General features: G+C 26.8%; 1 protein-coding gene across 8 annotated transcripts in view; it reads right to left on the bottom strand.

The window, feature by feature from the left end:
• Nucleotides 1-23,969, bottom strand: part of IA-2 (tyrosine phosphatase IA-2) — a 49,957-nt gene that overhangs the window by 9,364 nt on the left and 16,624 nt on the right. For 3 of the 8 annotated variants that reach the window (XM_089219068.1, XM_089219069.1, XM_089219071.1), the window contains exons 2-9: nucleotides 17,654-17,759; nucleotides 15,684-15,713; nucleotides 1,229-1,279; nucleotides 1,075-1,129; nucleotides 601-793; nucleotides 447-543; nucleotides 316-402; nucleotides 27-254 (exon numbers count right to left, since the gene is read on the bottom strand). In XM_089219068.1, the coding sequence (XP_089075194.1) occupies nucleotides 27-254; nucleotides 316-402; nucleotides 447-543; nucleotides 601-793; nucleotides 1,075-1,129; nucleotides 1,229-1,279; nucleotides 15,684-15,713; nucleotides 17,654-17,729 (817 nt within the window). In that variant the 5' untranslated portion in view covers nucleotides 17,730-17,759. Of the gene's footprint in view, nucleotides 1-26; nucleotides 255-315; nucleotides 403-446; nucleotides 544-600; nucleotides 794-1,074; nucleotides 1,130-1,228; nucleotides 1,280-15,683; nucleotides 15,714-17,653; nucleotides 17,760-18,198; nucleotides 18,219-23,969 lie in introns of those variants that run through there. The other 5 variants (XM_015508036.2, XM_089219070.1, XM_089219073.1 and 2 more) reach the window with 5 other exon arrangements.

Below are 23,969 nucleotides of genomic sequence, written 5' to 3'. Positions count from 1 at the left end.
TTGTTTGCCTACTATCGTTAGCTTACCCTTTTTCGGCAAGAATACTAAACCACCTTCCGTGTAAGCTTTATTCGAATTGTCTATACCCTTCGACAACATGTCCATCTGTCTCAATTTTTTCCATTCGTCGTCCATCTTATCCTTCATTTCTTCGCCTGCTCTAAATCCTTCCGGTGTGTTGTAATCCGGGCGGAATCTCGGTTGGCCATAAATTAACGCACTTGGATCTTCTTCGTACTGTTGTTGCTTAGAACCTATAAAATCAATGCATTTCAATAAGCTGTTTCACACGTATAACCATTAATAATGTATTGCCTGGCATCCACGGCAAGTACAAAGGAGTTCCTTGAAGTCTATTTCGGTTGATAATATTTCGACGATATTCATAATCTAGATCAAACACTAGTTTTAACTTGATAAGTTTTGTAATATTTAACTTTAAATACCTATATCGGGATAGTAGTCACGTCCACGACCAACATCTTCAGCACCAACATATACATCAGGTTGTTTGTAGAAGTTCGCAAAATCTCCATCATCAATCTGGAATTGAAAAAAAAATAAATTCATTGAATCGATAGTTAAATGAAAGCGGCTTACTTGTCTACCGTCTGGTACTCTTAAATATTGATTACAAATCGAATTGTCAACTGGTGGTAAATTATACCTTATCAATTTCAATCGATGTTGAAGTACGCATTGTGTAAAAGGATGCGGCCAACTATAACCATTGTAGTAGAGAAATTTCATATCTTCCCGTAGAATCAAAAGGTTATTCATTATTAATTTGTACCTAAAATAAAAAAAAAATAAAATATTTGGTTTTATTTTTGATTAATTATTACATGATTATGTAAATAAGTGTTATTTCACATTAATTCCAGCTGAATTTATGTGATATGAATGTACTAACTATACCGAAGGGAAAGCGGAGGCTACTTTTCAATTATTAATATCATTATGTAAACACATGATAAACTGAAACCGATTTATGTCAATGAAATTGGATATTAAGGGCTACAAGTTATGATTTGGTAGTAATAGTCTAGTATACACATATTATCATCATCTTACGTGTATTCTTCAGCTCCATTATCATAATTTGAAATGCATTTGCCAAATGCATGATCTATGATAAAATAAAAAATTGTATGGTTGTTAGTTTATTCAATTATATTACTGATGTTAATAGTAACTTTTGATTAAGTCGTTTAATTAATCATCTTACCGTCAAAGCACAATTCGCGTTGAGTACAGACATTACGGTTAAATAAGCAACCTGAAATGAAAACAATATTTGTTTGTTAATATAATTAAGTCACTCAAAAAGGTTCAATATTATTAATGATCTCTAACATAAGTTTCAGTCAAAATTATTATTTTATTTCAATTTTATATTAATATTTATTTATTTATTTATTGTTAATTTAAGAGTATGTCACCATTTTTTTTTTCATTATATTTGACTCACATTCAACATAGCAAATTTTATGTTTACGATAATGATTATGATCATAATAGTTTCTAAGATTAGAGTGAAATGACTTCTTATAAAATTTAAAGGTGAGAGTATTATATATAGCAAATCATAGGCTTTTTTATTATATTTTAATTTTGAAGCGAATTATGAGTATTTTAAAATTGTTTAATGTACCTCTTAAAATACTCACAATTCTCTTTAAAATTAAAATATGATAAAAAAGCCTATGAGTTGCCACACAATACTCTTAGGTACCTTTAGATTTTATAAGAAGTCATTTCACTCTAATCTTAGAAACTATTATGATCATAATCATTATCGTAAACGAAAAATTGATAACGTTGTACGTGAGTCAAATAATGAAAAAAAGGTAAAATCCTTTTAAGAAATTTAGAATTCTATTCAATACGTTTTTTTTTTCGTTAATTTTTATTATTCATCATCATATTGCATGGGTCATGTGGAAATAAAACATATTAATAATAATATGCTTACCAAAATCTTATTCAATACTAATTTATCCTTATTTTTTTTTCTTTCTTTAAAATACATATTATTATAAACATTCAACAAAATTTTAAAATTTTAATTTAAAAGCAGACTTTTACACTTTTTGTGTTGGTAAATAATTTGTGTTCAAAGTTTCTTAAAGTCTCTTTATATAAATATAACCTATATACTATGAACTTCATGTAAAATTATATGTTAAAATATGTATATTTTTATTATAATATAGCTATCACTGATTGAAATTTAAGTACAGCTGGTTCGTTAAGCTTATCAAACTTTCTAAGTTCCTATTTAAAGTTTACGATATTTTAATATTCATTCTGTTTATAATATAACAATAATATATTTAATTAAAAATGTGTTAAAATATAAAACTAAGAAAACAAAAAACTAAGTATAATATTTTTTTTAGTTCATCAAGTTTATACCTATTGTATTAATTTCACTCTGAGATATTTTATTAGTTGTTTATTTGTATTCTGTTTTTTCACCAAATTATTTTTATATACTTATCTTTCCTTATCACTCAAGTTATAACTCTCTAACAGTTTATACCTAATTGCACATTCATATGGAGATAAGAAGAATTAGTATATTTTAAAACGAATCTTTCCTAAGCGGTGCATGTATTACTGTATTAGACATTAATGATTATTATTTAATATAATAGTAACGATTTTTTTTTAGGATTATTGTCCTCAAATATGGATGTCTAATCACGTTTACTGAATTATTTTGTATTCGTATACCATTTTAATGTTGGAATTTTATATAGGTACCTAATTAAAAATCTGTCTAAATTATTCATGTCAGCACATTTGAGATGAACCATACAAATATAATACTTGAATATTTTTTAGACTGCCATTTTGCAGATGAAATTTACATTTACAACTTATACTTCAATATTATACTACAAACGCAGTGTCTACTCAGATAAATATTTCAAAGTTTTTATCTATTTTCAATGTGTACCTACTATGTTTTAAACTTTTACTGTTTTCTGCTATAATCTTTCGTCTGTATTAACTACTTGGTTACTTGGTATTTACCAATACGAAATTATTACTGTTTTAACTTTTATTTTCAACATTTTAAGGTTATTTGTAGTATATCTACTGACTACTGTGACAGGCGTACAAATAGTATAATGTTAAAAGTTAATTAAACAAATTAGTACCTTCATATATAAACAAAAACCCAAGCATTCTCGTTCAGACTTACAGTTTTGCACTCACGTTTGAGTAGGCAGACTTGAGTAAAATACTTAAAAATTATTTGGAATAAATATTCGAATACTTATGAAAAATAGTATTCCCAATACTTCATAAATAAATTACTTTGATTAAAGTATTTAAAATATTATAAAAGTATTCCAAATGCCCTAAAAGTATCTTTTGTTTTAGATGTTAAAAAGTCATGCTTGTCAAAGGGAAGATTTGCAGGTATTATAATATATAGCCAATGTCAAAATGTATTGTATTTGTTAACTGCGCTAATTTATGATTTACAACATAATAAATATTAGATTTGCCGTATCCATATAGATACCAGAAAAAGTCTAAAATTGCCCGACAACCTCTTTGAAGCCCTCATCCCTACCTATGACAACACCAACAAAATAATCACATTTTTAAAACAAATTGATATGTGTAATCTAGTTTAAGAATCTATTGTATAACTATATTTTACTATGTACTAAATACTTAATTTTGTTACAAGCTAATAACCTTAGCAGTTGAAGCTGTACCATGAATAAAAAAATAAAAATAAATATTAGATTATATTAAATATTAAAATAAAAAGATTGAATTTTAAAATTGAAAAATATCTTATTTAGAATAAAAATTCGAAATACTTTCAAAAGTATTTCTAATAGCATTAAACACTTTCGGGAAATAGTCTACGATGCGACGCATTAAAGCACAGTAATGGTAGAGAGTATACAATGCATGTCATACACAACTTATAGAATATACTGTTGATATAAAAATTCATAGTTAAGTGAAAATCATAAAACTGCAGTATCGATTTCATGTATAACCTAGTTAGTTACTATACAAAAGTATTTTGATGTTAATAATTAGACAAGTCATTTGATTGTACTGGCTATGATTTAACGTATAAAGCTGAGGGGAGACTTAATTATGGCGGCGAGGAAATTGTTTGACGAACGTAAGTCACATAGGCCGATCGGTGGTGGGGGTTAGGATTAAAGGCTGTCGGTCCACAATAAGGTGAGTGAACTATTACTAGTATTACTGCACAATAATGTCTCGTTTAACAGAAATATTTACACAAAATCTATTCAGAATTATACGGTACACACATTATCTGAACATGTTATGATATGTGTTTACAATTATACTGTTTTTTTCTGTCATGAACGATTAAACCAAACTCCTTGACACCCAGATACGTATTCAGAAATTTGGCACCGAGTATTCATTTTTTTCCCACCCCAGTACAAAAAAATTATTTAACTTTTGCTCCTAAAAAAATAAAAACACAACGAAGTTCTAGATTCTAGATATTGTTAATTCTCAGCCAAGTGTCACCAATGGGTGATTTCTTATTTCAAAATATTCATGTTACTATTATAATATAACGTATACTTTTTGTGCTAAGCTGTACAGATTGTGTATATCAAATTGTAAAATTAAAAAATTAAACTTTTCCTCCAACCAAACGCGTTGGACAGTGCCGGATAGACAAGGTATCGGCCCACCGAGTTTTAGTTTTTTAACCGGCCCTAAAAGGGGCCTTTTTCAAATAAAAATGTATGAATTGATTTAGATTTGACGTAGTGCACAGAGTTAAATAAATGTATTCAAATTTGTGTTATGAAATAATTGCCCAAACACTTACGATCGACATTTTTTTTGAGCGGCCCACCGAGATTTTCTCGGTAGCTCGCCTAACCAATCCGGCCCTGGCGTTGGAGCCAATATATATAATTACGTTGACTCCTCCCTCCCCATAATAATGACGTTTATGTTATTGTTCTTATTTGTGCATTCTGCTGGCGCATTATTTTGTCGTTATAAATTAGTCATTCCTAAGTATAAATTAAGTGTACTTATTATCCACTGATTATAAAACAACAAATATTAACAATTTTATTCATATATTTTATTTATTTGCAAGCTTTGAGGATTATTATTATTATTATCATTGTTATTAGTTTTATCGATTATCATAATCCATAAATATTGTCTACAGCCACGGGGCTATACGGTTTGCTAGATAGTTTTACTATCTTAGAATATTATCTATATTGAAAAAAAGTAATATCAAATTTATATAATTTTTCACGAGCAAAAGATGAGCAATATAAAAAAAAAAAATATGATGCCATCCAGGGCGATCAAAGTAACCCTTAGTATGTCACTGCAGACGTTGTAGTTTTGTAATTGCACCGCCATACAAATTTAAATAATGCAATAAAGGTATTTCCTAGCTATATACGAGAACATGAAAACGCAATAATTCAATATCATAATTTTAACGGAATGGTAGACGACATGATTAGTTTTAGACGCTTCGGAACAATTTTCTTGGATGGTTCGCCAATTCGGCCGATTTATGACGGATATTAATATATTATATAATTATAATACCGTCTGCGTCACATGTATCGGTTCACTATTTACAGGTACCTATTCTAGTTTATGACATAACCTGCAAGTTTATTTTTGCATGTACCAATATAATGGCAATATTTCTACAACATTAATTCATGTAACACAAGACATAATATTATCATATTGCTGTATACAAAATGAAGTAGCTACCTACCTAATATGGACTTAACTTCCCATAATTAAAATGAGGTACACGTCGTGTACACATGGTGCTGTTGTGAGCTGAAATTCCGTGCTTTCTTTAATAATGCATTTATTCAAACTTTGAGTTCGACACAAATACTATGTTCAAGCATATCTTTCCGAGTTTTATGGATATCGAAATGAAGATGTATAATATATGAATAATGGAAATAATACAAGGGCATCTAATGAGAGGTAAATTAATTTTTTGTTATGAAATCTTAATTGATTTTACTTTACGTTACCTACCTATTTGTGTACGATATTATATTTAAAAGAGATGAACTATGATAATAAAGAATACCATAGCATTTCGATTTTAAAACTAATATTTCGTCTCCATTAAATATATTACGAAAATCAGTATATTATATTACATCAGTTTGATGATACTACTACTTATATCCCAAGTAACAATTTTCAATCATACAGATTGATAAATATTTAACTTTAAGTAAATTCTTAATATTAAACTTTTAATATTCTGGAGTAACTAATAAATATTTGAAATAAAATATATGTATTGTAATATCATTATATATTTATAAAATATTGACTTAAAAATATATTTAATATATTATACACAAGTTGATAAGACAAAAGTCAAAATTACTATTTGCTATTAATATTGAAAAAAATTATGCTTCTCTGTTATTCCGAGTCTCTAGAGCTTAATGATTTCGTATTAATTTTTATGACAATATTTTAAGATATATTATCTGAAATAATTTTATAATTTTGGCAAAAAATTGCAGCTGAGCTTTTCAAAACGTACTTTTTTCATATGAAAGCCTTTTGTTTAAAGATAATTCGAAATTAATACCAAAAACATTGTTTATATTTTCTACCTAATTTATTATCTGAACTTTGCAGTTTACATCCTTTTAAATATATATTTGTAAATAGTTTCATGCTAAGGGTAACACTACAAAAACTTCTAAATTAAGCAGAAAATGTATTATTCGGAAAATTATATCTATACAAAGATAAAAAAGATATTATATGCATATTTGTGGCTTGGTGAGACGCGGCAGTACTACGTTCGATCTGCGGAAATTTATTGAGCGTACGTACCGACCGCAGTTGCTACCAGCCGGGATTTTCAGCAACATAATCTTTTCCATACCAAATGGCCTATGTTAACGTGGGTTCCCCCTTAAAAAAAAAAAAAAATATATATATATATATATATATATAGAGAGAGAGAGAGAGAATTATAAAATTAATGGCGAAATTGATTGACGAAAAATAAAATAAAAACAGAATTTTTATTGATTTTTTACAAGGCCAAAATATTTTTGTAAAATGTATAAAGTCTAAACTCTCATTCAAATTATTATTTGTACTCATTAAATTCGCACGTCAATAGAATGAAAAAAATACTGTGATTTCAAATTAAAGGTTAAATAATTTTTTTGTTTAGACTTAGGTAATCTGTCTCTTTCTTTCTCGCTCCTCTCCATGGACCAAAGATCTGATTCTTCTTGTACTCGTTTATTTCTCGGAAAAATGTATGTTTTTCAACGGTGAAATCGACGAAGATTCATAAATCTAATTCAGGAAACACAGAAAACGTCAGAGTGAAGATTTATGACCATGGTCAAGATTTTTACATATAAGAGACTTTTAACAAATTTTCTATTTATTCTGAACATCTTAAAGTGCATATTCTTTATTACTGTAAAAATATGGTCTGTTTGTTTTGTTAGTATATATATTATCTAATACTTTTTCTGAATATAAGATAATTTACGTGAATACTCGAAATGGTTCAAAATAGCTTTATAGTACGGTAGATAAATGTTGCGTATTATAAATTATAGTAATTAACTATAATATTAAAAACTGTACTTAAGTTAAGTAGTCTTATTTTTCAATAATTTGTATTCATATATTAAAAATATGAAATTAAATAATTAACATTTATTTAAAACGAACGTGATTATTTATTGGAAGTAAATTATGCAATAATAGACAAGATTATGTACACTGTGGTAAGTATAATGAAGTCTTGAAAAAATATATAAATCTAAAAACCAAAGGATTTAATAACCAACAATATTGTAATAGTAAAATAATATTGTTGATTAATATAGTAATAAAGCAGTATATTATAATATTTATTATATATATTACAGCGTTATTAAACAAATTATAATACCTTTTGAAAACGAATGAAAAAACATGAACAGATTTAAACGTAGAATAATATGAATATCACAAAGTAATAATATTATAATTTTATATAATCCCGAATTGTAAAATTATTTATAAAATTTGAATATATTTGTGAGGATGAACAATTTATAATTGTAGTTAATTTTCATTTTAATTTAAAAACATGATTGTGTGTAATGAAACATACATTAAATTACGAGGTATCAACATAATAATCCTTTAAAAACATATCAAATGTGTGTACAAGAAATTGAATTTAACGTTAAATTTTAATTTATTATATACCAAGGGCTCAGGGTTATATTACAATTACTGAAAATATTAGATATGTTTATTAATATACATATATGTACATGCACTTATTTATGCCATACTATTTGTTGAGTGTGGACGTATTTAAATTTGTCACTCGAATTATATTTTGTTATAATTTTCATCAAGATAAAACAACTGAACCGTGTTGTTATTAAAATTCATATTGTATTTAAAATGTTAATATAATGAATCGTAAAACAAAATAATAATAATAAAAAATAATTTATAAAGGAATATATTATATCCATGATCTTATTTCGGACCAAACAGAAATTTATGTTTGATATTCACATAATAATTTGTACAAATATTTAGAATAATGAGTGGTTAAAGAACTAGGCACGATTCATTTAATTATAAATAAAACGTTATTATATAATATGATAATATTTACATATTGTAATTTAAATTTATTTTAATATTTCCTGTATTTAGATAAACTTTGATATAAAAAACAATATAGGTACCTAATTATATGGTTTGTAAAATATAAATATAAAGTATGATGTAATGCAATACAAACGAGTATGTACTATGTATACAGCTAGTATATGTGAAATCAATAGATAGGTCGGTACTATTACATATAGATTGAATGACATTTAAATTGCATAGAATGAAGAAATTACTATTAGGTTTTATTTTTTACTTGCGAATCGTAATTTAATTTAAAATCAATTATTAAAATATTATTAACACGTGCATAATGCTTGTAAAAGTGTACAAGTTTTGTAGTTACAATTGATGTTTTAAGTGATAAAAATGTATTTTTTATTATTAGACAATAATCATATATTTATAATTATATATTGGTGAAATTGTGATCATTACGATATTTCAAAACACTATTATGTAATAACTTTTATTACAACCAATAAAAAAAAATCTATTATTATTTAGTTTTTATGGCTTTTATTAGTTATATATTAAAATTAATTTAAATATCGTAAAGAAAAAAATGTATTATACATAACAGTAACCTAATCAATACAATTCATCAATTATTTCCGTTGCAACCGGTATATATGTAAAATATTTAATGAATGATATACAACGATTGATGTATTTATCATGTATAATATATCATAAGATTGCAGAACTTTTTTTTTATCCTTAGCTATTTGTGTGTCGTATCAAATTTAAAGAAAACAACTTATTAATATAATATTAGATTACAGTGAAGAGAAGCGTGAAGTTGGGGTTCAATGAGATTTCACCAGAGTACGTTTCAGTGTATAGAACTTTTTTTCAGATGTGTTGAAAGAAACATGTTGTATCCGAATGTGGCAATGATGGACGATTTTTTTCACGGTACGAGAGAGATAACAAAAGTGATTGACTTTAAATAAAACTTACGTTTTGCGAGTAAATTACTATTAATATAAAACCTATTGTATATTGATGTTCTTTTTTTTTGATATAATGCTATTCGGACATGATTCCATTCCTTTTAAAAACTTAGAATGAAAAATTGTAAAAAAACAACAACATAATTTAGCATAAATATACAAAGAACCTAAATATTTGTAATATAAATTAATATAATATATTATTATCAATTATATTGATGGAGATGAACATCTAATTTAAATCTGCAGTTAAGTATACTTTCGCAATAAAATGTATTACAATCAGTGCATAACGTAAATTATATAAGATATAAGAGTTAAAGATACAGAGTATAAATCGTTTTATGTATTTATACGGTTATATACAGATAATAAAACAGTTGTAATAATATTATGTAGATATTCCGTTTAAAAAAAATTTTGTTGAGAATATACCATGGGAATTGTATTGCGGTCATTAATATTTTGACAAAATATTATTTCCAACTTGGGAACAATGTAAAAAATATGGACTTAAATAGAATTATAATTTGTTTATAAATGGAGTTTGTATGTTAATATATTTTTTTTGACATTTCATTTGTATCTGGATTGTACATATACATTTTTTAGAGAATTTTTTATCCAACAGACGACGTGTTACTTTTAACAAAACGAGTCTTTTATTTTCCAAGAGTTCTAAATGGCGCGTATAAGGCTGGATAAGGCCCTAAACTTTTTTGAATTTAATGTAAAATTAATGTTTATTTAATGGGAAATATGAAACGAACACGGTTTATTAAATATATATTTAAATGCGTCAATAATTGTTTTCTAAAATACATCCTTAAATAATATATTGGTGCCTATATTATAGCCTTTGCAATTTTGAAATTTAAGATTAATGTTTAATATGTTACGGCCGTCTCAGACATCAAGCATTTGCGATAAGTATATAGAAAATGAGCGTTTTCTTATAGAAATCGTTTGAGTATTTGCAAAATTAATAGATACGTACGAGACAAGTAATCGAGACGAGTGATAAGTGGATTTATCGTTTATTAATAAAATGCGTGTGTAGTTTAGTATTTTGGTTCTGTCAACTGAAAACGTTAAAGAGCACTACTATTGGAACATATAAAAAAGAAAAAGATTATGATAGAGATAGTGAGAGAGAGAGAGAGAGAGAGAGAGAGAGAGAGAGAGAGAGAGAGAGAGAGAGAGAGAGATGTTATTCTTGTAAAGTATAAGGTATCAGATGTTTTTAGATCACGTGAAATCGTCTGACCCGCGTACTTAGTATTTTTTTTTCTCTCTGATATTGGGCAATGACCGTATTATTATGAGTTCATATATTTTTTTACATGAATAAAAAATACCTATTTTTCATGGTAGTGGGAAAAGAGGGCAAAGCGATGGTCAGTAACCCACGTTCTGGGACATTCTCGTTTTGTAAATATAGAACGAGCGGAGAACTACCCTCCAGCCGCACCCTGCCAACTATAACTACGTCTTAACGCCAACGAAACCGATTCGAATGAGGATAGAGCGTGGGTGGTGATGATGCTGCTACCCAGACAGCGGTGTGACGAAGGGGGTGGTGGTATACGGCATATTGATCGAGGGAGGTTTTACGTAACTCTATACGTGGCTCCACCCGGTCGACACGCCGCCGCCGGAATATGATTCCCACGCACCCACATTTCTACCCTCCACCCTTAGACCTCAAATTGAAAACGACGTTATAAAATACACAAATACACACACACTGCATGTGTATATATTACATGTACACACAGGCATAGCCAAACGACTACGATACAAATGAAGACCATTCGATCAAATTGTGAATGTTATACACTTCAAAGATTGAAAGTACCTATATAATATATCTTCACGATAATGTGTCACATACCTATCTGTATGACAACATATATACATGCATTAGTAAACTACACATATTATTCTGAATACAGAATCGCGATGATTAGCATTTTCAATACAAATATTTTATATTACCAGTGAACAAAAAAAAAAAAAATAAATAATTAAGCATTTTGAAGTATGATATATATAAACAAATGTTCATTATTGTGAACGAATAATAATTTGAAAATTCGAAACTTAAATGATTTTCTGAAAATGTCACTCTACTATTGCTACTATCAAATTCTTTCGCTATGTTCACCAGTCTAATGTAACAATGTCCAATTTTCATATGATAATTGTAGGGTTTCGTTAAATTTTCTAATTAGATACTTCGAAAATTGCTTTTCGAGAGGAAACTAACTACTCCCGAGTCTTCGTGTATAGTTATTATCACATACTATAAGATGAAAAACAATTACGTAAATATATATAATAATGTATATATCCTTAATTTGATTTGTATTCCCAAATACAAATTATTATAAATACGCGTTTTTTAACATTTTTTTTTTTTTACTTCAAGTAAATGGGTATCATCTACCTGCAGTGATTAAAATTTTGTACTCTATCCAATTCTCTAGTATTCAATTCAAATTGCATTCACAAAATGTGATACTTAAAACGAACGCAATCGAAACAGCCATGAACCGTGGCCTTGGCTCTGACCAGTGCACATATAACACCTCATAAAATTGACCCTATTTTACTCGTGCAGTCGTGTGTATAACATAATCAAATTACAGCACGCGTTAATTATTATTCTAGTTAGGTACACGCTGAGTTCTAGAAAACTTCAAACTTTGAAGTTCAAAGATACATACTAAATTATAATCTACATGTACGTCCTTGTAAGGTTTATAATGAGTCAATGAGACCTATAACGCGTATACCGAATACTGCGGTTACAAGTACGAAGAGAACTTGAGATCCCTTGAATGTCGAATATATAGGTATAATTTTGGGCAAGTCACTCACGTCCACTGTACCGTATACGCCTGTATATATGTATAGGTGATTCCCCGAGAATCTAAAAGATTCAAAATATAATTTTTGTAATTTTTAAATTCGTTAAAAAGTCATATTATTATTTTTGTTATTTTCATTTAAGGAGTGTCGTGTATTTTTTTGATGACATTAAAACGAGAACTCCCTTTTTTACCAATTCTGAAGTTTGATTTTATGAAAATGTTTGTTGCCCAATCTTAATCAAAATTTAAACGAATAGTTTCCAACTTGTTAAATGTCATGTACCAGGATAATAGTTATCTATAATACTTATAATGACATATCGGCTATATCGTTATATATATAATACAAATAATATGTAAATTTAATATTTATCAAATAATGTCCTCATTAATTGTTATTCAGAAAATCATTCTAAATTGTAAAATATTAATATATTGATTTGGGTTAACTATAATATAATTTGTAAATCAATTGAAAAAACAGTCGATATCTATCCTTCCTTCATGTTCTTGTATCGAATTTCTTGTGCATTTTTTTTTTTTTTTTTTAACAAATAAATATTACACAATATAGTTTGTGTTCTGTGTTTACGCAAATTATGTATTTATTATCTTAAGTATGTAATGTCTATTGTCTAATAACTTGGAAACTACTCGTCAGAATTTTGATTTAGATATTAAGTTGTAGGCAATGGTGAAACTAACATAAAATAGCCTATAAACTATCTAAAATTAACCATCACTCACCCACCATCTTATAATCAATTTATAATATACATAAGTACTATTAGTATTCCTATTACAATTTACCTACTTGCTACTATAAAACAATTATAATTTTTATTCAATAATTGGTTTCGCTTTCATGCCGATAACCCCCCCCCCCCCTTCGACCCTAAATATTGAAAAAAATCAAGAAGCAACTGTTTCTCAAAAACCAAATTCGTTTCACTGCTGGTCTTAGGTACATAATTAAAAAAAAAAATCAATAACTGTATAATTTTAAGTAAAAAGGATAATTCAAATTTTTTAATTTTATCATCATACAATACTCTTTAAATGGTATGGAAAATCTAAAGTATTCGAAAATATGATCCTTAAGTAAGTAAGTAATCACCATGTATGGCTGTATGTATAGTATAATATAGGTATACAAGATACATATAATACGGCTGTACTGTATATATCTACGTGCGTATAGTGAATATAAAACAATATTAAAACTTTCAATCGTCCTGCAGCGCGCGCGTAATTAGATATTGTTGTTATTTCGCTCACACACCTTTTGCTTCTTCTGTGAACAATTGGTACCTAACTGCGTATACCTGCATAACCTGGCTGAGTTCCCAAATTAATTGAATTTTCATGACTCTACAAATACCAAGGAACGGACGACACAACAAGAACTTTATTTTGATATACATTGATGTGTTGTTAAAAAAAAAAAAAATAACCAGCTACCGTGAAAATAACGGCTACCTGTTGTTAAAATAAAATATTTCAAAGGAAAAAAAATATTCATTATATACGTCTTAATTTAATTTCTCACATTTTATTTGTGCTAAGTTTCCTTGTTACAGTTTTATTTGGTGTTATAGTCAGAGCAAAGATTGTTTTAATATTATATTGTTACAATATTGAAATATAGGACATAGGTAAACTTCGAATTGTACATTTTTTATAGCACATACGGGTACATTACATTAATTATATTAATCATGTAGCTAACCAGGGCATTAAGCACTAAAATATTATTTTTAGCACACCCGGTACTTGTATGGTTCCAGTTTACAGACCCTAATACCTATATGATTTCTAAGTAGGTACTACCTTTTTTTAAATGGTAAAATTATTTTTATCCTCGATAATGCAATAATATAAAAACATAAATAAACTAAAGTAAAATATTAAAATTAACAATGATGAATTTAAAGTAATTTTAATTGTAAAAATATTGTGAAATATTGTTTAGTAAAAATATATTTGCATTCATTTCTTTTCTTGGCATACAACAAATTTAAAGAATTAAAACTTAAGAATATATATTCACTCAATTTCACTTTATAGGCATACCTAGTAATTAGCACTTAGCAATCAAATACATATTAGATTTTGTATGCTAAATTTTGGTTTACTATTAAAAGCAAAAAATAATAATTACCTATAATTATAATAGCAGAAAATAGGTAGGTATATTAATATAATCGTATATTTTTATGTATGAGAGTAAAAATATCTATGTATAATTATAAGTTTACTAATTTTAATTGAAGTAAACTTTTATTTTTTGTGCTTGTACTATTTCAAATTATTACTAAAGTGTGAATGTGGTCATGTGTAATCTAGAGTTTAGGTTTAGACAACCGATTTATAATTATATTTTTATATTAAATGCTGAAAGTGATTAGACATAGGAACTTATTGATTTATATTTACCTTTTTCAACAAATAATAATGATTCAATGTGATTACATTCTTTTAATCATCCAAAGTTCATAAATGTTTAGATTAAATACATTAATAAAACATTTATATAACGATAGATGCACCCTTATTCTCCAATTACCATAAATGCTTAATTTTCAATAAGTTAATGAAGTATAATTTTTATATTTTAGAACTAGTCACCACGAAAATTAAAATGATCTTATGAAGCATGAATAATAAATAATAAGGTAATAACGAAATGGATAGACGGGAAGTAGGCATCTCAAACATCCTGTCAGAAGCCCTCCACCCAGACAATATAAGACAAATAATAACCTTTATTACTAAGTCTAACCTTATTAATAGAATTTAATATGTAACTTATTGTAAATAATTTAGAGTTAAACCCATTGTTGCCAATGGCCATAGTTGCCGAGGCTTAATTCAAATAAAAATAAAAAATAAGGTAATAACAAAGGTAAATCTTTAGCTAATAGATAGGTATTACGGTTTTGTTAAAAGTTATATTATTTATGTTAGGTATATTATATCAATTATTATAAATATCATATCAATATTGCATTTAAAAAAATAAAAAGGGTTAACATGCTTTTTAAGTCATTTCCTTCTATAAACTGTTGGGAGTCTATTATTAATATTATTATTATTGTTAAATGAAAGTTTAAATGAAATTTACCCCGAATTTGTTAAATTAATTTACCTGTTCTTTTCTTCCACTCCGACGTCCGTCCTAATTGTCAGTTTTACGGTTGCATTAAAAGTAAATGAAAAATCACAATAATATTACAATCAAAAAAGGAAATCATGAAACCGTATATACGGCACATGCCGGTATGAAAACATTTTATCATATTTAATCTTTCCTTTCTTTTCTTTCAATGGGTGACCAAAAATGTATACATAACATTGTATAATGTTTTTGAAAAGAAAAATGTATTTACATATTAATGTGTATTTCAATATAATATTGAAAATTTAAAATATTTATGCATATTATCAACGTCAATTTATGAATTTTTTTACCTAAATAATATTATACATCAAAATGTGATGAAATTTAATGGATAAATCCAGTCATGTATTGTGTAAATACATATAATATGTGTTGATATTATGATAAATTATTATTATGCTTACACATTTAAAATTGACAATAATTATAATAATATTCAATATAATAATAAATAATATTAGACAATGTGTAAAATTGGTTTAAATGACTTTTGATCCAACACAATTTTTATCAACCCGATAAAAAATCTATTAATTTATTGCAATAATATAAAAAAAATAGTGAATGTTTTAATATTTGAATATCATTGTATATAATATATCATATATACTTATTATATACCTACTTAGTTGAAATGTAGTGCAATTTTAACATAACTTTTATGTAGGAATATAAAAACGAAATTTGGTATTATTTTTTTTTTACGTTTTACATTAGATAGCGCATTCATAATTATTTTAGGTAGTTCTACAAAATTAATTGACCCACTAACCAACAGTTTACAAAATAAATAACACAATTAAACACGTTTAATTAAAAGTAAAGTAATTTTATTCATAATCGTCTTATATTAGTTGAAAAACCCTATCAAATATATACCTATATTTATTTATGATTTAGCAGAAATAATTATTTTACATGAAATAATTTTAGCACGCACACATGATGGGCGCCCATTGTTTAAGAGAGAGAGGGACATACCCCACCTTGGATAATAATAAAATATGGAAAAAATTTTATACACAATATGTTTTTAAATGCATGATTATTGAAGCAAACTCATGTTCATTTTTTTTATTTTTTTTTAAATAAAAATCTATACCTAATATTATATTTTCCTATTTTTGTAATTAAAATTTTTAAAATACAGTGTTTATCATATAGACACTAAACTGTTAATTGTTTCATGTTTTTGAGATCTTAGACCTCAGTGTTGTAAGTTTATGACCATAACTAATTGTCCAGTATCAAAATAAAATAATATTTTATTTTTATTTTTTAATTTGCCTTTTATTAAAAAATAATTATAGCAAAAATATAAAATAATAATTATATAGTTATTTTACTAAATAATCATATTACAAGTTACAATGTTTAAAAATAAATGATTTAATTTGGCTTAATTATTGGCAATTAAAATCAAAAACTCTCAGGGATGACATAATATTAGATTACATAAAATTATTAAAAGAGTGTAAATTTTTTCATAAAGTTATGCATTATTTATGCTAATATACCTTCTAATATAAAGGTATATATATACAGTACATGATTACTGACAACATGCACTACCTATATATATATATATTTATATTTATGCTATAGATGAGTTTTGAAACTTAAAGTTTCATTTTGTCCCATCTCTAAAAATAACTGTATGGGCGCCCTTGCACACAAAACAAGTCTCATATATATTATATTATATATACATTCAAAAGGATTTATTTTTATTTATTGTCTTAGTCTGAATATTAAAAATATATTATGTAAATTTAATAAATAAATATGTTATTTTCATTTTTTTCAATTTTTTTGAATAATGCAATTTGTAAGTATGAGTAAGTAAGTATGTATTATTTTTATTACAAAGTAAGAGATTGATAAAAAAATATTGAAAATACACATAAAAGAAATTAAGTACCTATCATACTACTTACCAATGTATCGCTCACAGTGTACCCCACAAATCACAATTGTGGTGATGAAAGCCGCCTTTATTAAAGGGCCAATCATGATTGGTTCAATTGTTCAGCATCTATATGGCTGGAAAAAAATTAATATTATAAGCAATTAATTCAAAAATAACTTTTTTTTTTTATATTTATCAATTTAAATAGTATAATGTGTATGTAGATATGAATATAAATGTTTAAATTTTAAATTTTTCACTTCACAACTTTATTATTCTGTGTGTGTTTTTATCCACAAAATGTGAACAATGTGACAGGCCATCATAAACAAGTTGGTTGGATAAACGAGATAAGCTTGCAGATTTGTTTTTTTAAATTAAATCGTTACTAGTAGTTTTTGGTAAATTAGTTCTTTTACTGAAATCGCTTTGTTTTTTTGTTGGAAATTTCATATAGTAATTATAAAGTGCAACGTGTAACGTGAAAATATAACATTTATTTTTATTGTACCTAATACGAATTGTGATATTGATGTACTATGTGCGTTTTAGAAAGTAAGGCTTAACTCTTACCAGTTATATGGCATTAAAAACTTGAAATTTCAAAGAATACGACCGTATGGTATATCTACTACCTACATATAATTATACCCAAACTTAATAATATAATGCATCAATAGTCACAAACATATTTTAATAATAATTAGAAATTAATAGGAAATTTTTTTTATCAAAAATCAAATAGTATTTTATCTATAAGTACGAAAAAAATCAAAATTTCACTAATAGTCACAAAATTGTTGTTTTAAAATATTTCCATATTATGTGTGATGTGTCATCTCAGTGTACGGGACGACCGTAGCAAGTATACGTGTTCTCGTTATTGCGGCGGCGCGGCGACGTGTAACATCTAACTGCGGAGAAACGAATAGGTACTCGACTATTGCAGGCTGGCGATATAAAGTCAATGAACCAGCTGAGTACATAGATCGGGACGTATATATTATGTACTCTTAAACGAAAACTATAGGTTATTTTATATATATACATATATAATATATTGTAAAATGCATATTTGATATAGGTTTGGGTATTAACGTTTTAAAAATTTAAGTCAAATATCTGTTTTTTTCCATCAAGTAATTTAAAATTGCATCAGTTTTTTTGTTACGAAATATACTGTCATACATTTCACGTACATTATTTAAGGCAACGTTTAAAAATTATTCATCTATGTAGGTACCTACTACCTACTTTATATACTTGCAATACTTTATACTTTAATATTTATTTTAAAATAAAATGTTTCAGTTAAAACTGCAAATGTAGTGATTTTTCTCGTAATTTATCAACTTTTTATTTATATAATTTGGTTGCAAAATTTTTGTGAATTTCTATTTAAGATAATTTGAACATTGCCGTAATTTTTACGTATTTAGTCAAAATTTGAACTTTAAATGCTTATAAAAAAAAATTGCAACTATGTATTTTTAATATCTTTCAACTGCTATTCAAACAATATGTTGGAAACCTTATATTAAATTTTGAAGCTTTTTGACCCAACCAATAAAATTTTATTGACATTAATAGAAAAAAAACTAAAAAAGTTGAAAAGTTAAAATGTCAGTAAATAGCTCAAAACTAATCAAAATATTTTGAAAACTTTATCAAGTATATAAAATGCCTATATAAACATTCAGTGAAAATTTCAAGTATCTGCGATCATTTGTTTTAGAGTTACACCAAAATAAGAAAATCGCTAAATGAGAAATCTAGTAAAAATCTTTAGTAAATACTTTTGACCCCCCTCTCAAAGTACCAACTAGATTTACTTTCTGATGTAACAAGGTACTGAAGTTGAAAATCGAAGCATTTTTACTTCCCCAAAACCTGATGACAGACACAAAAAAAAAAAACACACATCACGATATAAAGTTAATCGTGTACAAATGGAAACTGGATGACAACCGATTGATTCGACACTGACGATTAATGCATTTACGGTCGTTCGCAATTCAATATAATAATAATAACATTAATGCGGGATTTTTATGCCATTATAAATACAAACACACACACACACACATACACATAAATATATGTATATATATATATATACACTTTTTTTGATCCATTTTTTGAACTGAAATGTAATTTACATTCGAGTCGTGCCGGACGAGGGTAATATATATATAATATTATATTATTCACTAATGCGCCGCACATACATGAGGTATATATATATATACGATGTATGAATATTAAAATGGGATCGACAGGTGTTTTACCCGACCGGTAATCGGTCAGTGACAACGTAAACCAATGAATAAATTCTAATCTTGCGAGATTAACGGGCCCGGCTGTGAATAGTTATTGCGAATGTTATGGCAAAACCCCCTCCCCCAATGTATAAACACTGCTGCTGAAATTTGTGTGCATAATGCATACAGCGCTACAGTATAGCTATTATTATTGGAAAATGGCAGCTATATTGAGCTGTACATAATATAAATATATAGTTTTTGACCCTCACCGTGGGCACGAAACAAATAATCGTAGCGTACATACAAATTGGGATTGATACGTTTTCTTGGCGAGCGGATATTTGTGCCCATGCTGGATTAAATAAACCATCCGCCAATGCCTACGGAACGTGCAGTATCAAAAGCGTAATTACGGGGGACAGGCTTGACTTATTTTTACTTTTTAAACACCATTACACCACACTTGCATACTGTATTGTACAAATAGTGCAATATAAAAAAACTCGAATCCCCTTAATAAAACGCATTCTTCGTAAGTACTCCCCACGATTTTATCAATGTATTCCTTTTAACCTTGAAACACGCTAGAACAACATCGTTTGCGATTAACATTTTTATACTTTATGTATAAGCTTTATGCCAAAATATTTACTATACTGAGTTCTAAGTCGTTTTTTTGCTTCCTTTCTCCTACACGCAATATTATATAGGTCTAAAAATACATTTTATATTAACAAAGAAGCAATTTACCCCAAACAACAGAATTATGAAAACCATGTACAGACTAAAAGCTGATTTGAAGTTTGAACATATTATCACCACGATTTCGACTTATTTTAAATATATTGAAACTTTATACTATTATTAGATGATTCATAGTTATATATTATATAAAATATATAAGTATGTATTTTATATTATTTCTATATTGTATTTCATTATTTTTCATTTTATGATTTATGAAAAATTGTTATTATGATATAATTTATATAATAATTGGTCCTTTTGAAACTCGAATAGTAAATTAATAACTTAGATAAAATTATATCGTAAATCATGAAAAAAACACTATTGCTCAAAATATATAATATTGAATTACATCTTATTGAATTGTGAGTACAAAAATAAATCACTAAGCTCTCGAATATAATTTTATCGTTATGCAATGATGTACACATAAGCGTAACGTCATTTTTTTTTTGGGTGGGGGGAAATAATATTTTTTTGTCGTATCAACGAAGATTCCGCAACTTCTTGCGAATTACTTCGCATAAAGACTATAATGATTCGGAGACAGAGGTACAGAACATTTATCCTACAAATATAACTATAGAAAAATGTAAAGGAACAAAATGTAAAAAGGACTAAAGAAGACATTATTAAGTAAAATATAAATAAATAATATACTATACATCATATTATTATCAAATAAATATTTTGTATTTGAATTAAATATAAAAAAATTTCAATTTTAAATAGGAAATGATTACTATAGTACCTTTATAAGATTTAAACGCCTGCTTAAGGTTAAACCTTAAATTAACATTAATACATATAATACATTTTTATTTCTGGGGGCTTACTAGAATTCTGGGGGGGACTATAGCCTCCTAAGCCCCTACCATTCTACGCCTACATCATGTTTAATGTATAACTTAATACATTTTATGTGAATATTTAAATATTAAGTATGTAATTATTTGTTTCCACGTGTGCATTCATATTTACTACATCATATGCTTCGTACTTATATATTATTCAATGGTTGTATGAGAGGTGCTTATGAGTTATGATATTCCCAAAAATGTTTTTGTGATGTAATACATAAAATGTACAGCAATTTCACCCCCTCCTAAAAAAAAAGATTCGAAGAATTTACACCACTGTCAAGTATTCTGAATTGGATTACGATGCGATTATATTACGATAGACATCGTCGTCAAGATATAATAATTATGGGTAGGTATTCTATTACAGTTAATAAAAATTCATATTTTTTTTGATTTTTTAATTTCAGAATTGAACATACTAGGCTAACGCACAGACACATGATGTGGCAAAGAAATACCCACATATGTTATACTTGCAATGTGATACTGAACGCCATGAAACATTTTCTAATTAATCGTATAAAATACTTATACTTACTTAAATCTCCTTATTATATCAGAACACCTTTATTTGGAATTGACGAAGAAATAGAAAATAAATAGCCAGAATCATATAAGAATCTCATTTAGACAATTCAATTTAAGGACCAAAAAAATTATTTTAAAACTTCAAATTAAACCTGTAAATGTCGAAGCCTGTAATTATACCTAGCAATCAAGGCGTATTTTTTTAAAATCAATATATTGAACGTTTACACATCATTATCCGCAACAGTTTTTCAAGGATGAACATTAAATTATTGATATAATATATTTTCAAAATATAATAAACATGATACTTTGAAACGATGATGATAGAGATTTGAAATTAGGGAAATTTTTGAGTATGCCTATCGACTATAACTATATTATTGTACGTCAACGATAATACGTGAAGTAACAATAATATTGTTTTTGGTGTATTATGTATTTATGTCTCGGCGAAGTCGAATGACTTCCACATGACTCCACGAGTACTACAATACATTATCGGGAATACTGAGAATAGTTGAATATTTAATTATTTCTCTAAATATTGATTGGGTGGTCATGGGTTGGTTGTTTGAGGATTGTAAAACTATGATGAGTTAAGTACGACGTGAGGACCAATTGAATTTATCATTAAAAAATAATAATAATAAATTACCTATTGAAATAAAAAATTCACCTAATCAAACAATAGTATAATATAAATATAACGATAAACTCTAAAATACTCGTATACAAATAATAATTAATCATTTTGAGTAACCTAACGAAACTGATACCTAATTAAGCAATGCAGGAGATATAAAAACTGTATAGCTAAATATTGTTATTTGTCCGAACTGTACTAATTTTTTTAGACACACGTGGTAAATACAAAGCTTATCCAAAGCAGATGAGTTTTCTGAGAATTTAAAGTACCTATTTTTACGAAAATATAATAATTTGTAATAAGTTTCAAGTTTTAAAGTATAGAGTAGGTGGTACAAGCAACAGGGGTTAACCTAATCCGTATCATGCTGGTTCACTATACTTTACTCACAAAAACTTTAAATATAACATATAACTACATACTTGTTCAAAATTCAATATTTATTAATGGAAATTCTCAGAAATATTTTCTGTTCCTAGACAGAAAAAATAATAAAAAAACTGTTAACAATATTAATTTATTAGTAATTATAATAAATATTAAAAAACGAATAATAAATAATATTGTTTTGTAATAACTTCAAATTATCTATGAAAAAACATAAATGGTTTTAAAAACATTTCTACCTTTTGGGGTAAAAAGTATAAGTACCTTCCTATTAACTGTTACCAAACCATCCTGTATACATAATCATAGGTAGATAGATATATTTTATCATTTTATGTCATGTTAAGTGTAAACACGTTGAGCAATCAGGTTTTTCGCACGCTCGTGTTGTGTTATATACATACGTACCTACGTTGTATACATACATATATATATATATGCAGTAACTATACATTGTTACTATTACTTGTATGTATATTTATTATAATAACATTGCCATTATTACTTGTTAGACGTTAGGTTTCATTATACAATGCGAATTTATTGTTCTAATTTACATTGATCAGCTGCCACCAAGTACCTAACATATTTATATATTATAGTTTAACAGAGTACATCTACTCATGCGGGTAATCGTATACACATATCATGCTATATTAATGTTAAAAATTTTTGTTTGATGTTCATTTTAAAAGTATATATTATACACATATAGTTAGGTTATGATGATACTGTGTACAGTGTAATGTTAGTAAGGCTGAGCATATAAGAGTTAAAAAGTTAAAGTTAAGTTTCATAGCTAAATAGTTAATTTTTTCCCTATGATATGCGATTGCTAAACAGTTAATCAACTTTAAATACATTTTAATTCGTTATTTTCTTCATTATGTACAGTGCACGTGTACA

Source organism: Diuraphis noxia, unplaced genomic scaffold, assembly GCF_037042655.1.
Source record: "Diuraphis noxia isolate RWA-SAM2 unplaced genomic scaffold, SU_Dnox_SAM2 contig0002, whole genome shotgun sequence".
Classification (NCBI taxonomy): domain Eukaryota; kingdom Metazoa; phylum Arthropoda; class Insecta; order Hemiptera; family Aphididae; genus Diuraphis; species Diuraphis noxia.
This window is presented reverse-complemented; position numbering and strand designations above follow the sequence as displayed.